Genomic DNA, 17,526 nt, shown 5'->3' on the forward strand with positions numbered 1-17,526 from the left:
ATAATGGACAAAATACATCACTGACATAGTAACGTGTAAAAGCAACAGTTCCAAATAAGACACAAACAAAAACACAAAGGTTAAATCATATTAAAGATCATTATTCATGTCATTTTATTTTGTCCTTACCTGCATGGAACACTCCATGACAGAGACGGCCATGACAGCATCCTCAATGGTCACAGTCTGTCTGTACATGAGCCTGGCATGGGCTGGAAGGTTCACAACAAGTCTGTGTAAGTGATACTGTTCTACTCTTTTGTGATTAAAGAGCAACAAATATTCTTACAGACCAGCAGAATCACTCTGTTGTTCCAGGCTCTCCATGTTTTGATTTAATTGTGCCGAGTTGATTTAATTCCTGACAGTGTTTATGGCTTTTCATTCTTATTCCATCATAGCAGCTCAAAAAACCATGAGGCAACTTTATGATGATAACTGGAAAAAAAGTGCTTTTAGTACTGCCTCATGTTATTAAGGGTCATCAGGTATCATCTCCTTAAACTCCTCTCCACTTTGAGTAGGCAACAGAAGCAGACTTTAATCTTGTGTATCACATTGGAATACTATGTGATACATATATTATATACTGCACTCCGGCATAAATAATATTTTTTTAAGTTGTTGTTTTTTGTTTTTTGTTTTTGGCACAAAGAGACTACAGCATGCCTTTTGTTGTGCATCCTGGTATTGTAGAATGAATAACAGAACCTTGAACCTTCTAAGGATTGTATAACAGAGATTAAATATGTTCATGAAAACATATGAAGGAAGTAGGACTGTACAATTAATTGTAATATTATTGAAATCGCTATATAGCCAAGTGCAATATCCATATCACAGAACCCTGCAATTATTTGATGGATGAAAAATGTGTAAAAAACAGCTTTATAATGAGGTACTGTAGAGCCTCAGAGATGCCCTCGTCTAACAGTTTTGTTCTCCAGATGTAAAAAAAAAAAAAACATTTGTTTGTTTGCTGATCCTAACAAATATCACATCAACACAATCTTCATATTTTTGTAGTGAAAGTGAAAATTGTGACACAAAAATGATCATTTCCAATATTATAATGGAATCACAATGACAGTTTCAGTGAAAATAATCGCAATATGACTTTTTTCCCATATCCTGCAGCCCTGCATGGAAGTTTACAATCATTTCCTGTACCTCCTTGGCTGTGTATTGAGGAGTGAGCGACCATGTTTGCTCTGTGGGGTTCTTTTGATGCACTAGCTGACTTCTCACTTCTTCACAAAATGTTTTGTTTGGCTGCCCCCTGGGGTTTCAGAGAAAACTGCACAAGTTGAGCATACACACCCCTCATACACTTTAAAGCTCAGGTGTCATCTGAGGAGGATCACACCAGTGTTTCACCAGCAAAGCTTAAAGACCTCCCGAGGATGTAATTAAGTACTGTCTGTGCTGCACTATAACAGCCTTCTGAGCATCTAATTGAAGCCTTTTCATTCTGAAAGAGCAGCCAACAGGGAAACTCCAGGGATCAACAAGCAAAGTTGTCCCCTTGTCTAGGGAAAGTAAAATGCCACATAAGGCTACTAAATGATCAGACAAGTGGTTACAAAAAAAAATGAAGCCACTGCTGATGTTAGAAGTAGCTAAGGAATGAGCCACCTCACTTCCTTCTCATCTCTGAAAAGATAGTACACGTGCAGTTCTGATCAGGCCTGAGAAAATGGCAGCAGGTAAAGACAAAGTTTGTGTTGTTAAAAAAGTTGTTCAACTCCAATTATCTATTATGAAGTTTGCCATAAGCTTGACAGTAAGTTGGATATAATGGTCACTTTTCTAACAAGTGCCACAACAAGAGCTGACAGCATCTCACTCGCATATGGCAGCTGTGAGGGCTGCTGACAATGTCTGCTCAGGACAAGTACTGAGGGCTGCTGACAAGTCAGGTGATCACAAAACTCCTCACTACACTGTATCATGTTTCAAAAAAAAAACACACACAGCTGTTCACTGCATACTCCTGTGTGACTGATCTTCAACAGAAGAAAAGGATTGACCTGATTGTACAGCAAACTGACATGCCTTGTTGAGGGCATTATTTGATAATCACCAATAAATAAAACAATTTGTATATTGGCAAGTAAAATCTGACTGTGGACAAGTAGATTTCTCACCACTTCGCTGCAGTCCAGACAAAAATCCTTCTCAACACAATGCTATGGTTTTCAGACTGCATTTTAGTTTGAGAAAGATTGACAGTGTTCTAAGTGAAAGCTGAACACAGGGCTGGAAATTCATTATTAGACAAGTATAAGAACTGACCACAACCCATAAACCTGCTACAAAAGCTGAGATCAACTCAAGGTCACCTAACTAAAGATTTAAATTTACTGAATTAAGATGAAGTTAGAATCCCATCGTCACCTTCAGCCAGTCTGCTCAGACTCTCCAGCATGCGAATGGTGGTGCGGGCAGTGTTGCGGCCGTCGCTCTGTCTCTGCAGCTGATAGTAACGTGTTAGGATGCTGTTGGCCTCGTCAGACACCTGTGGCTGCAAGCATTTAATCAGACTGAAATATGCCTTCATCTTCTCCATGGACCACAGGCTGGAGTAGTCCACAGATACTCCTGAGAGCAAAACAAGAGCACCCACATTTCATCACTTTCATCATGGAGAGCTTCAGGTAAGAAAAATGAATACTGCCATAACTATCACAGATTTATGGCATTATTGATGTCATTGGAGCTGTAATGATTCAATGAATAATTGATTATCAACTGATTGTTAAATTAGTCACCAACTATTTTGATAATCAATTAATCCATTTGAGAAATGGAGAAAGAAGATTGAGAAACAATAATATCAATAATTATTACACTTCATACTGAGTGAATTTTGTCTGTGTTCTGCTGAAACAACAGTCAGCCAGTTTCTGTGAGTTTGTGTTCACACAGCATCTATTTTAGTGTGTATCTTACACCCTAAATGATGTTGATAAATTGTTCAATATTCAGTATATATGATTGACATCCATAATGCTAATGATAATACTGTGGTAAATATCGTAAAAACGATCATTAAAATATTAATATCATTCTAAATTCACATATGATTTCCAAATTCAGAATGAGCAGCACATGCTGTACCTCTGTCCTCCAGAATAAAAGAGGAGATGACACGGTCCCATTCTGCATTCCTGGTGTCCATCAGTACTAGAACCAGGTCAAATCGACTGAGCAGAGGGCTGGCCAGAGCTACATTCACAGACAGTGGCTCGTTGGGATTGTACTGTCCTTTAGGGTTGGTGGCTGCCAGGATGGTGGTCCGAGTGTTCAGCTTACACACCATACTGCAGAGAGGAGAGAGGATGAATCTTAGGGTTGATATCCATTTTAACCTCACTTACCAACAACAATATAGTGTGTGCATTAAGTTTCTGGAGAGGTCCATTTTAAAAACAGAGATGGGCAGTACTTAGTGTTTCAGGATTACCCACTGGTAGAAAGAGTACTGAAAATCTGCACTCAAAAACAAGTACTGTCACATTACTAAAATAATACTCAATTATGAGTAAAAGTACAGCTGTTAGAGAAGTACTTAAGTAAAAGTCATCATAGTGAGCACACAGTACTAAAAGTATTGTCAAAAACTACTCAGGGTCTTAGTTTCTTATAATCATTGATGTTTAATATATCATGTATAGCAACATTCAATCACAGGAGTTTTTGTTTCTAAATGACTCTAAACTCTTGTTCTGTTCTGCTGCTCAGTGGTAACAGTCACCTCTCCAAACTAGGGTTGCAAATTCTGTGTATTTTCCTTAAGTGATAGTTGAAAACACTAACAATCAATTATTAATACTATTTAAGATACAAAACATGTTTTTTTTTCTCTCATTCCCAATTTCTTTCTTTTTTTTTTCTTTTTCTAGTCCTTTTAAGTTAGTTTAGTTAGTTTCTGTATTCAACAAATGGCTCTGCCAGACAACACTGCCATTAAAATTCCATTTAATTAATACATTTTTATACATTTTTAATTTGTTAATACATTTTAATTAATTGCATTCTTGGAGGAAATCAATGATTAATCATTAACCAATAGAATCCTTATTTCAAACCTGTGCTGTTGCAGTGTTTTGTTTTTCATATGTCATCATTTTCATTTGCAATCAGATCACCTGAATGGACACAAAAATGCAGATGAAAAGTCTGGATATTAATTCAAATTGTATTCAGTACTCAGTTATGATTTTAAAAGTAATTAGGGAGATTTCATAGTTTAATGCATACTTCAGTACGAGTAAAAGCAAAGACTTAAAAATCTACTCATAAAAGTACAATTACCCAAAAAAGCTTCTTAATTACAGCAATTTGAGTATCTGTAATTTGTCACTTTAACCCCTGATATTACCTTCTTATTTCTAGGATTTGGCTGTAGGGGACTGGATGAAGAATCTAACCACTAGGGGTGTAACGATTCGCTCATGCATCTTAGACATTGGACTTTAATGTGTAAGATATTAGTGCATCGGTTCAGACGGCCTGTATCGGTAAAAAGATGAACATGAATCAGAAACAAATCGATGCAACACTAGTGTATAGATACATCTCATTAGGACACGCATATGTTTCATTTTTGGCATCAGGGAGCTGCCACTCTAACTTTCCTCTGTTTTCTTTCTCCTCCTGCCTCTGCCTGCAACACTCTCACTGGACGCCTGCTGCCGCGATCACACAAAACAACGGCTCCCTCCTCCCTCTCCTGTGTCTCCTCTTCATTTCATCAAAACAGACACCGCTGAAAACAGCGACAGAGTTGACACTGTACCACGTCGCACCACCAAACTTTCATAACACACAAGTGTATAATAAGTTTGGGTTTTATAAGAAAGATGAGAAACGCTGCTGCAAATCATTTATATGAAACGTGTCGGACAGCAGAGAACAGAGACACGAGTCTGAGCCACAGAAATGTCATGTCACTGTGAGAACAGGTAACACAGAGCATCACTGTTCCTCCACACTAATCAAAACCACACCACTCTTCATATGAAGCAGAGCAGCAGATCATCTTATTGTAACATATTGTTTAGCTCAGTTGGTAGAGCATCCGGCCCATGTATGGAGGCTGCCAGTGCTCTGCAGCGGCCACTGGTTCGACTCCCACCTGTGGCCCTTTGCTGCGTGTCATCCCTTCTCTCTTCAACCCCCCTTTCCTGGCTACTCTTCAGCTATCCTATCTAATAAAGGCAAGAAAAGCCCAAAAACATAACTTAAAAAAATATATATTTTTAACAGTTTGTTCACAGATTCTCATTTAGGCTACAGTATCTCATTTACATGAGACTCATAATAAGATGTTGACATCATGGTAATGTCTCCTTCTTGCTGTCTCTACTGTTACTATATTTAGTAAAATTCAGGATTTCTTTTTGTAACTAATAGCACTCTACAAATATAGCATTAATTGAATCAAAATGTAAAGATTCACACATTGCATTATCTTGTATTGCATCGTATCGTATCATGACAGAGCAGAGATCATATTGAACCAAATCGCTGGCAATTTCTAAAATATATCAAATCGTTGAACATGTATCACAGTGTTTCCCCTATAGTGTATTTGGCAGGGCGCCCCGCCTTCCCAACAGATGCCCCTGCCCTGCCAACGAGACGCCCACACATAAATTCAAGTTGAAGATTTTTTTTAATTCCATTATTTAATTTATATTTTAAAACGGCCTATAACATGTGTTCTTTTTATCAAATGAAAAAGCTAACTCTAATTTGTGCAATTTCAGAGTCGGATGCGTTACTATCGTTTCATTACATTCATTACAGTGCATTTCTCCTCTCCTCTGTGACGGGCGGGTCCCCCCCCCTCGCTCCTCTCTCACAGCACACACCGATGCACTGGTACAGACACACCCACCCACACTCAGAGAGCCGAGGAGAGACAGTTTCCCACCGTTACGGTAAAAAAAAACACCAACAAACAAACAAAAACTGTAAATGGACGACCGGAGGTTCCCCAACTGTTCGCAAAAATATCAGCATTTTTTAACAGCATCAAGCACCCCCCCCACCCTCCCGATGTCTGCCCTGCCAAAGCAAAAAAGCTAGCGGAAACACTGTATCAAGATATGTATCGAATCGTCTTAGTGAGATACACACCCCTACTATCCACAGCTGAACATAACTGGTTATCACTAGAGATGCACCAATACAGATACCAGCATCAGGTATCGGTCCGATACTGTCCTCACGTACCCATGCTCATAAAACCACTCCGATACCCGACACCCGATACCACGTCACGAAAAGTCTAAAGAAACACCACGATGCAGAGTTCAAGGTGTTTGCTGATGCTTATCCTCTATTTTTGGATGCGCCACCATCATGAGCGAGACTCGCTGTCCTCAACATCATCCACTAATGGCCGCAGCAACTTTTGAAACTGTCCGTAAAATACAGTGTAAGTCCATGTAAACCTGAAATAAATGCACAGAGAGCAGGTGTAAACCACAGCCAACCGCTATCCAATCAGTCCTGGCAGGTGTAAACTAGTTGGTGCCTCGGCAAATTAATCCCAAGACGAAGAAAAAACACCGCTGCCACCAGTCTGTAACCCTCTTTTCTTCATAATAAGCTGCTACAACTTCTCTTTGTGTACTTAATCTTCACCAAAACATCCTGACAGCACTGTACGAGCAACTTCACTCTTTGAGGTTCACAGCAGGGTCAACAAAACTGTTGCACACATGGCACCACACTCATACCTGTCCCTCCTAAACAATGACAGGTAGGAACTAATTAGCTCTTAGACAAGAGAGACAAGAAAGTTAAACACTACACATGTAAATGTTAAATTAAAATACTAGTTAAAATGCTGTAAATGATAATGAAATAATTATTATATATAACACCATTTATAATAGTAAACTTAATTCTGCAGGTCAATAATGTTGGGAAATTATAATACTGAAATATACACAGTAAACTGCACAGCTTAATAAGGAATACAAAATCAGTAAAGTAACTTACTACAAATAACCTAAAAATGTCATGTGTACAAACACAATGGTTACATTTGTGGTTTGTTACATTTAGAAAGTGATCATCTAATGAAAATAAACATGTTTTAAGAGTTATTTTAAGAATTTTAATGCCATTATTAAGTACTCGTATTGGTACTCTGTATCAGCAAGTACCCAAATGTAAGTACTTGTACTCAGTGTAAAAAAAGTGGTATCGGTGCATCCCTAGTTATCACAATCATGTCTTGCCTCAAGCTGGTGGCTGCACGCCTGTAAGCCTTCCCACTAAATGTTGTAGGGATGGAGATTTTCTTCTGCACTATGGAATCACATTATAATATAGCATGTATGTATGTATAATAATTCCGTATAGGCATGCCAGTGTTTGTGTTGCTAGGGTTGGCAATCAGTGCCAGTGTAGCAGTTTGACTCACAGCAGGGGTGCCTGTCAGAGCTAAGGTCTAATAAGATCAGATTTTTTAGTTATGTCCCAGACTTATGTGTTATGTTATGTGGCTTTCTAGCCCTGGAAAACTGATGTGCAGGTATCTCCTTTGCCGTTCATTACATTTTGCCTCCATTATTGACGCACCCAGGATTTGCTTTTTTGATGCCCTGAGTAGGCACAGTTTCACAGAACTCTGACGAATTTGCAAATTGCAGGTTACACAATATTTGTTAACGGCGAAATGTGTGTCAAATACCATGTTAAATGAAATACTGTGATGCCATAGAGGTGTCCTGGCCAACACATCATTCTCTAGACTTCAGAAAACATATTTGTTTAGTACAGATCCCTGAACAAAATAACACACCATAATGATTTTAATGTATTTTTCAATTAAAATGAAAATTATTGCAAATCACATAGCAATTGCAATATCAGTTAAAATAATTGCAATTAGATATTTCTTCAAAATCATTCAGCTCTAGCTTAAAGCCTAAAATATAACTATTATTTAGGCCTTTAGTTGTTTTTAAATTAGTATTTGTTAATAAAACATTTTACAACAACATTTAAATTTTTTTTTTCAAACTTCTTACGACTTAAATACCTTATTAAATAGTTGAACAGGTCATTTAAGGGATGAATTTCACAGCACATCAGTGTGCCACGTCACAGTTATGCCCGGAACACACTGGCTGCCAGAACAGCATGTGTGCATGTGGAGCCTCCTGCATTTCATTTTGGCGCACAAAAAGGTTCAAGCAGCCACACAGCCCACATGAGCAGATGTTGTTAGCCTAGACTTGCATTCTATGAGTGAGTGTGAGTGTGTGTGTGTGTGTGTGTGTGTGTGTGTGTGTGTGTGTGTGTGTGTGTGTGTGCGTGTGTGTGTGTGCGTGTGTGTGTGTGTGTGTTTGGCAGAACTGTCATACCCAGCTTTAGCCACACTAATGGACTGTTGCTCCATAGCTTCATGGATGCTGATGCGGTCATGTTCCTTGATGCTGTTGAATTCATCGATGCAGCACAAACCACCGTCTGACAGGACCAAAGCTCCTGCCTCCAGATGCCAGTCACCTCCATCTTTCACTGCTGCTACTGTCAGTCCTTCAACACATTGTATCATGTGTTAACAAATCCATTCCATCTAGTAATACACAAAACTGACTGGATATATTTATATGTTGCATGTACGGGTCTCTATCCATGAACTCCTGATTCCACATTTGTGATAAATATCTCACATAAAAATACTACAAACAAACTCCTTTAACCTGAGAGCTGACAGCAAATAGGGCCTACCTGCACTTGTCGATCCGATTCCAGCTGTGAGGACAGAGCGAGGCATGATCTTAGCTGCATACTTCAGGAACTGAGATTTCCCTGTTCCAGGGTCCCCAACCAGCAGCATGTGACACTCACCTGGAGAGGACAAGTGGGACTCCACAATGAGACCAGTTTATCCAGTGAAAAAAAACAGCAAACATCTGTCTCAGTTTCCATATGATCATTTGTTTTGGATTGGTTGTCAATTTCAAGAGGGCAGGTCTTACCTAATATGAGCCTGGAGGACAGACACCAGAGAGGTGAGAGCAGAAGAAGAGGAGAGAGTGCAACTCTTTTACTGAGACTGTGATGGATAGTGAATGATAACCTTCATGCCAGGTAATTGTGTTTGGTGTCTGTCTGTGTCTGACTGTTAACCTGAGTGGAGTGACAGAGGAAAGCGAGCTAAGCTCACCTGCATTTCACGTAGGGCCTATATCCTTTTCTTGTTGAGTGGCAACCTGGGCACTCAGGTAAGCCTGTTAGAAACTCACTGGTAACTAAATCCCCAGAACCTAAAACACATCACCATTTTACCAGCACTACCTGTACCCTAACAATATATTGCAGAATAAAGGTGGAAAAACCCTGGCTCAGAAGTTATAGAAATGTGATGAGATGTATTCTTAAAACAGTCAAGTTATTGTCATTCTTCATTATTACAAAATGAGATACAAGTGTCCTTCTTTTCAGATGTTTAAAGGATAACTTTGGTATTTTTCAACCTAGGTCCTAATTTCCCACATTTTTTGTCTGCTGACTAATGGGGACAACATTTTTGATTGGTCTAGTATTGGGGGAGAGCACTGAAGCCAGAGGAGAGCAACATAATCTCTCCAAACAACCATGTATCATGTGTGCCCACTAAAAGTGCTTGTTTTATTATTTTTATTATTGGTGTCTGACAACATTGAGCAGAGGATAAATAAGGAAAGGACAGATAGATGTTTTTTCAAAGAGTAAGATCTGAAACAGATGCTGTTACAACGACCAGACTATCTTCACAGAATTTTCATTTCATTTCATTTCATCATTGGAAAAAGACACTTCATACAAACTTATCAGAAACAAAATGAAACTCACCAAAAATGTCTTGGTTTGTCTTTCCACTGTTCCAACAATCGCCAACTGTGCTTGTTTGATTGAAATAAACCCTAAAATTTAGATGTGAAAATATTCTGTAGCTATACACGCTCTCCCCACTGCTTGTCTGATACCTGAGCTCCCTCTTGTGCCTCTCTTGATATTTTCAGATCTAACTTGGTGAATTAAGAATTGCTGCTCCACACAACCCTAGCGGATGCTAGATAGTGTGCAGTTGCTCAGAATTCCATTCCATTGCATTGCAGCCAGTTTCACGGCTGTTGGCTGCAGTGCTCTCCCTCAGTACTGGACCAATTTCAAAAACCATTGTCTCATTAGTCACTTAGATACTAAACATGGGAAAATTGGGTCCAGGTTGAAAAATACCCTTTAACTTAAAAACACAGAGAATGAAAGAGATACCTCTGATCTTGGTCCCTGAAGAATCTATTCTCTGCACCCCACCAGCCAACACCATGGCCACCGCCAGTTTAATCAAATACATGCCAAACACTTGTGGGCACAGGCTCAACAAGATGTGGTTCCTACCTATAGAGAGGGTGGAGACAGAGAATGACATCTTTAAAAAGAAGTAAAAAATATAGCGGGATAGTTTTTCTTGTTATGAGGCACATTCTGATATACCAGTGATGGGATCATTTCTGTAGCTGTCCCAGAAGTCTTCAAACTCTTTCTGAACGTCCTTCATGACCAGAGCAGCAGCAGCCTGCTGGTTGTTCACTTCTATGTTGTTAGCTTTGAGGACCAGCTCCACATCACAGCGAGTGCCATCATAAAAGGGCTTCCAGCGCTGGCACATCACTCCATACACAGTCACATCATCTCCTAGAACAGCCCACACAGTCCAAAGTTACTGAAAGCTCCAGCATGAGCATGACACTGTGCATCGTCACAGTAATGTGAAGTAGAAAAGCCGGTTGATGATGTGCATCACTGCAAGCCGTCAATATAATGGATCAGCCCTCTGTTGGCTTTGGCACTAGTGTGCATGGAGGTTCCGTTTGAACTGGACTTTACTTGAGTTGCATTCACATTATCGGCTGTTTGGAGGAGCTGATAGTGTGTGTTAACAGGTGAGCAACCTGCAGTTCTTACCAGATTTACAACTGTCAACCAGGTCATCCTCCAGAACCACCACCATAGAACGAGGAATACTGCCCACTGACAGCCTCTGGACCTGTGTTGGGGGGGGGGGGCAAGATTTACACTGACAAAAAGTACAATCCATAATTTAGACATTGTAAATTATTAATTATTTTTTTTTGCTGGGGGCTAGGCCTTAGTGCTTGATGCAAACACTCCACCAGGTGAGCTACCCAGTGCCCAGATTCCTTTTTTTATCTGAAAAAACCCCCCAAAAAACCAAAAAACAAAACAAACAAAAAGAACCCCTAACAAAACCATAAGAGCAATCAATCTATTTAGTAATTAAAAACTGAGGATGCTGCCTTTGCCTACTTGCTCTTGTATCTTGATCTCCTGGTAGTCCCTGCAGGCAGCAGGCTCAGACCCTCCAGACAGACAGCTAAACTTGTACGAGTTACAGCCATCGGGATTAGGACAGGACACCACTTGGACAAAGGTGTAGAACTGCTCAAAATCAGCCTGCACAGTGAACACATGACGACACTTTGTGCACATGTAATCTCGTTCATATTCCAGGACCTGTGAGATGGAGAGTGGAGGGGGCACTGATTGAAAGTGCAACTCAAAATAAGACATGGAAACACATGTAACTACACATCTGTGGCCTCACTGCTCACAATGAGATTTTTCACTAAGTGAGTAAAGACAAACAATAGAACAGCTGGAACAGTCTGTTAAGTTCAAAAAATGACACCACTTTACTGTCATGTAGTCATTAAATCAAGGCTGAATGAGTTTGAAAAAATATCTCATTTAAATTATTTTGACTGATATTGAAATTGTGAAATGATTTTCAATATTAGGGTTAATGATCATTTTTACATTTACATTGATTTAAAAAAAATGTTAAAATGCCTATGATGTGATTTTTTCACACGGATCTGTATCAAATGAAGATGTTTTTTAAGTCTGTAGAATCTGATTTGTAAGTCTGCCACAACATTCATTCCTTTACATGTCTTCACACACAGTTTGCCTTAAACAATTGCACCTCCTGCAATCTGAAAATTGCAGAAAGCCATATTACAATTTTGATAGAATTTTGGTTAATTGTGCAGCCTTACTTTAAAACCAGGAAAAGACAACATTTATGATATATCACCATATAACCACATCTAAATCTAAGAACATATCTAGTCTCGTATCTCCATATTGATATGATATCAATATATTACCCAGCTGTAGACAACACCTACACTAGCAACCTCATTATGATCCACCAATTAACATGTAGCCTCAGTGTTAAAAAGCAGCATGTGCCACCCTTCCACCAAGTTTCATGAAAATAAGTAATCCAAAATCCTGCTGACAAACACACCAAAACAGAATAGAACAAAACAAAGTGATGACTGCCTCATCGTTAACTGGTGGATTATAACTGACTTATGTGAAGTGTTATCAACTTGTCTCTAGTGTGTGTGTTTTCCACCACCTGGCAAATGTACTGCTCATATAACAACAGCCGTATGGTGTGACAGAGCAAGAATTTCAGCAGATTCCCAAAAACTGAACATGTGCCATGCTGTTACCTTGGTAACACTGGTGCGAATGACAGTACCAGTGACAGACAAAAAGTGTCCTACGTCTCTGGACCTCGGAATAGTGTCTCTGGTCAGCTCTGGACAAACTGGTAGACCTGCGCACACATATGAGAGTCAATTAATAACAGAGAAATACATGAAATTAAATTCATTCACTTGTTTTTCTAACAAGAAAACATCTGTGTGGATGATGTTCTAACAGAGACTGTATGCTGTGTTCCAACAACAAACCCTGGGTCACCAAAGACATTGAGAAGAAGAGGGGGACAGGGAGGAGGAGCACTACAGGAGGATGCTAGAACAAAAACTCCAGTAGAGCACCCCGAACAAGGCTGCAGCCCCCAATGGTGTCAGCCTGAAGGTACACAATGGTCCAGTTCCAAAGCGGTCCCTAAACACTCCCCCGCTGTGACGGAGTGTAACTCTGTGTGGAGTCGCACTCTCAGCTGTGGAGGGGTCTCTTAAATAAGGGGAACCTATAAATCAGGGGTCCTAGTCATTTTCCAAACTTAACTTAACCAAACTTACAGCTCTGGTAAATGAATCAAAATCAGAATCATAAATGGTTTTATTGCCAGGTAGGTTTTCACTTACAAGGAATTTGCTGTGGCATGTTGGTGCATACAAATATAGTACTAGAAATATAAACAAAGATTAAAATAGAAAGTAGTAAATAGAAGAATAGGGAATACACAAGAAAAACACAAGAAAAACACAAGAAAAAAACAAAAGCATGCAAAAAATGTACCATACGGAAATAAATAGATGGGTAGATGAAGGAGCCCTGCACTTTTATGTATGAGTGCAAAGGATGATATTGAAGGTGCAAGTTCACAGTATACAGGGCAGTGTTTCCCCTTGCTATTTTGCTTTGGGAGGGGGGGGTGCCTGGGCTGGAATGAGTGTGGTCCGTCGTTGGGGTCCTTGCAGGACCCTCTCACCAAAGGATCCCGTTACCATGATTACAGAACATTTGGACATCTGAATAAACAGTTAACACTGATTTGTGTTCACATTTTTTTTTATTTTAGCAGTGGAACACTGTTTTTTATTTATTCATTCATTCATTCATTCATTCATTCATTCATTCATTTATTTATGCATCTATCCATCCATCCATCCATGGGCCTAACAGGCCTGGGCCCACCCACTTATACAACTGGCCCACCTTAAATGACTGGGAGAACATATATTTTCTTAACTTTTATTTTTAATTATTAAAATCAGGATTTTAATACGCCCTTAAGACAAAAAAGTTTCCATTTGACGAAAATAGAACATTTATTCGGCTATTATAACATGTGAGGTCTGGACCAATCACAGTGGGCCAAAATTCGTCACACCAGATATGTTACGCTTGCGCACACATGTCACACTATGGTGGTTGTTCAGCAGAAATGATGACTGGTGTACTGAGGAAAGCTTATCATTGTCTTATTTTATATCTGCAAATGCATTTTTCATCAAAACTAGAACGTCTATAAAATGTAGACAATACAGGAGGTAGAGCTGAATATTGCTGCCTGACTTGATTGTCTTCAGATTACCTTCACAGCACAGATAGTTAAGTTTATGAATTAACAGCACATCACAGCACACTCTCTCTCCTGTTAAAAGTCATTGTAGCTCACCCATTATTCTGGTCGCTTCATTTCTCTCTCTCCTTACTATCAGTTTAAAGAGTAATCCAGCCAGATCAAATGAAAATGCATTAAAAGGAATAAAATGACAGTTCTTATTGAATTGATATACTGATCTACTTGATCCATAGTGAAAACATGGATAAGGAGATATCCTGTGCCATTTGAAATAAATATAAACTGCAGACTGAAACTGTTAAAAAGATTTTAAGTCATTATCAACTGGAAGTGCTCGTCGCCATCCACAGTATGATACCAGTGATTTTTGTTAAAGTGAGATAATCAGTTGGAAACAGTGTTAACTTTTGTAATTAAAAGTCCCAACCAAAGTTACCATGACCCACCCAAAGTTAAAATCCTGGCGCCGTGCTGCCATCCATCCATCCATCCATCCATCCATCCATCCATCCATCCATCCATCCATCCATCTTCATTAATCAATTCACTCACCAAGTTCGCTCTTGTACAGCCATGTGGAGTATCTACAGTCTGACAGCCATGCTGGATCAAAGCCAGACTGACGGTGGTGACCTGTCTGCAGCTTTTTACTGCGTGCTTCGGTGGGAGGGCTGGAACAGGTGTGTTTGGGTCTAGTCGTGGCGAAGTTAACAGGGGCAGGAGATTGGCAAACACTGTGATCGGAGCTATTAGAGTTAGCTTTTTTTATCTGATAAAAAATAACACCTGTTCTAGGCCCTTTTGATTAAAATAAAAATTAAATAATGGAATAAAAAAAATCTACAACTTGAACTTCTGGGTGGGGGTCCTGTTGGCAGGGCCGTGGCGTCTGTTAGGGGGGTGGGGCGCCCTCCCAAATACACTATAAGGGAAACACTGCAGGGATACTGCAATGTGCAAAAAACAGTAAGGTGTCTGAGAGCTACATTAACGTAACGTGTAAGTGGAAGGGGTGGGTGGGCCGGGGCAGTGTCAGTGGGGGAACATGGGCATTGTTCATAAGGGCAGTTGCAGAAGGAAAGAAACTGTTCTTATGGCGTGAGGTTTTGGTTCTAATGGACCAATGACAAAATTATTAAGCCCTATTATCATTTCATCAGACATTACTGTGCGAGCAACAAAAATTTGCAACCATAATTTCAAGCAGTTTTAAGCACTTTATCTAAATCCAAAACAAAAAAAACCAAAGCACTTTCCAGCACCTGTAAGAACCCTGATAAATACACAGACAAGCTTTGGGACACCCTCACCCTCCTCTGACAGAAACAGAAACATTTGTCATGTTGGCTATTAAGATTAAATAAATATTGATCTAAAAGATAATCTTATACACAAATTGACAAAGATGACCAAAATTGCTAATCTTGAGAGATCTTTTACTCTACACTCCTTTTTAAACTTTCCATCACATTTCTTAAAATAATGTGACTCCAGGAATCCTAGAAGATTCTCCTAAATACTGCAGTGTAACAAAGACAATAATAGCTATTTGGTGCTTTTGTGCTGTGCTGTGACGTGCAAACAATCGACTTTGCACTCCACTCCATGATCCTCAAAAAAACTAGCTAAAGCAGATAAGCACAAATAATCTTTAGTAGGCAACAAAGTCAACTGGTGCATTAATAAAAATGACTGATATTTAAGGGAAGAATAGAAGAGAGAGTTCATGTACATGCCAGTCTGAAAAACCATAAATCCTCACAATACAAGTCCCTATCTGGTATCATCTGACCATCAATCCTAGGTCGATATCTGACCTGTAATGCGGGCATGAGGGGTGAGTCTCATCCTGAGCTTGGGAGAGGCGTTTTCTGATAACTCCATGGCTGTTCTGCGTAACACTTTATCAAATACAGCCAGGACATCATTGGGATAGGCGTTGAAATAGTCCCCAACCTGTCAGAGCAGCAGACAGACAGACAGCCAGCCAGACAGCAGTGCAAAAACAGATTGGTACAAAGATGTGATTAGAACTGCACAATTAATCACAATAATACTGAAACTGCAATATAGCCAAGTGTAATACCCACATCACAGATTTTTTGAAAAAGTAAAAGTAGATTATGCAGCATTATAATGAAGTACTGTAATGCTGAATAGATGTTCTGGCCTAAAACTCATGTTCTCCAGATGGAAGAAAACATGTTTGTTTGGTACAGACCCCAATAAATATCAAGTAATCAGAAAATGACCTCTGGCATCAACAAGACATTGTGGCCCAGAGAACTGCAGCTCATTGGATATTTTCTCTTTTTCAGACCATTCTCTTTAAACCCTAGAGATTGTTTTGTGAGTGAAAATCCCAGTAGATCAGCAGTTTCTGAAATACTCAGACCAGCCTGTCTGGCACCAACAACCATGCCGCATTCAGACTCACTTAAATCTCCTTTCTTCCCCATTCTGATGATCAGTTTAAACTTCAGCAGGTCGTCTTCACCATGTCTACATGCCTAAATACATTGAGTTGCTGCCATGTGATTGGTTCATTAGATATCTGTATTAACATGCAGGTGAACACGTATACCTAATGTAGTGGCCAGTGAGTGTATGATCATAGTGTTTATTTTACGAAATACACTGCCTGGTCAAAAAAGTTACCACCTGAATTTAACTAAGCAAACATGTAAGAACCTTCCATTGGATAATTACTGCAGTGATTAATATGTTTCAGCTGATAACAAGTTATTTAACCCTAACTGATGCAGTGAGCAGCTTCTCATTTCTTAAACAAACATGTTAGAAGACAAATCCTGTTTCAGAAGGGTCAAATTATTTAAAATATTAAAATTGAACCGTCCAACACATTATTAAAACCTGGAAGGATAGTGGTGAACCATCATCTTCTAGGAAGAAATGTGGCTGGAAAAAAAATCTTGAGTGATTGTGATCAGAGATCAATTAAACGTTTGGTGAAATCAGATCAGAAAAAATCAACAGTAGAACTCACAGCTATGTTTAACAGTGAAAGTAAGAGCATTTCCACACACAATGCAAAGAGAACTCAAGGTATTGAGACTAAACAGCTGTGTAGCTTTAAGAAAATCACTTATCAGTGAGACTAATTGGAAAAAAAGGCTTCAGTTTGCAAGGGAGCTTAAAGATTGGACTGTGGAGCAATTGAAAAAGGTCATGTAGTCTGTTGAATCTAGATTTACCCTGTTCCAGAGTGATGAGGACATCAGGGTAAGAAGAGAGGCAGACAAAGTGATGCTCCCATCATGCCTAGTGCCTACCATACAAGCCTGTGGGGGCAGTGTTATGATCTGGGGTTGCTTCAGTTGCTCAGGTTGAGGTTCAGCAACATTATGTGGCCAAAAAATGAGTTCAGCTCAAATGAGCAGGTTTTTACATCA

At 39.4% G+C, this 17,526-nt stretch overlaps 1 protein-coding gene across 1 annotated transcript in view; it reads right to left on the reverse strand.

The window, feature by feature from the left end:
- mcm9 (minichromosome maintenance 9 homologous recombination repair factor) overlaps positions 1–17,526 on the reverse strand; it is a 29,496-nt gene that overhangs the window by 9,091 nt on the left and 2,879 nt on the right. The window contains exons 3-13 of the mRNA XM_084736971.1: positions 15,931–16,069; positions 12,564–12,670; positions 11,347–11,553; positions 10,984–11,065; positions 10,513–10,713; positions 10,291–10,416; positions 8,761–8,880; positions 8,391–8,565; positions 3,121–3,323; positions 2,398–2,601; positions 130–212 (exon numbers count right to left, since the gene is read on the reverse strand). Coding sequence (XP_084593097.1) covers positions 130–212; positions 2,398–2,601; positions 3,121–3,323; positions 8,391–8,565; positions 8,761–8,880; positions 10,291–10,416; positions 10,513–10,713; positions 10,984–11,065; positions 11,347–11,553; positions 12,564–12,670; positions 15,931–16,069 — 1,647 coding nt within the window. The remainder of the gene's footprint in view (positions 1–129; positions 213–2,397; positions 2,602–3,120; positions 3,324–8,390; positions 8,566–8,760; positions 8,881–10,290; positions 10,417–10,512; positions 10,714–10,983; positions 11,066–11,346; positions 11,554–12,563; positions 12,671–15,930; positions 16,070–17,526) is intronic.

This window comes from Lutjanus erythropterus, chromosome 15 (assembly GCF_056507025.1).
Source record: "Lutjanus erythropterus isolate fLutEry1 chromosome 15, fLutEry1.hap2, whole genome shotgun sequence".
Classification (NCBI taxonomy): Eukaryota; Metazoa; Chordata; class Actinopteri; order Lutjaniformes; family Lutjanidae; genus Lutjanus; species Lutjanus erythropterus.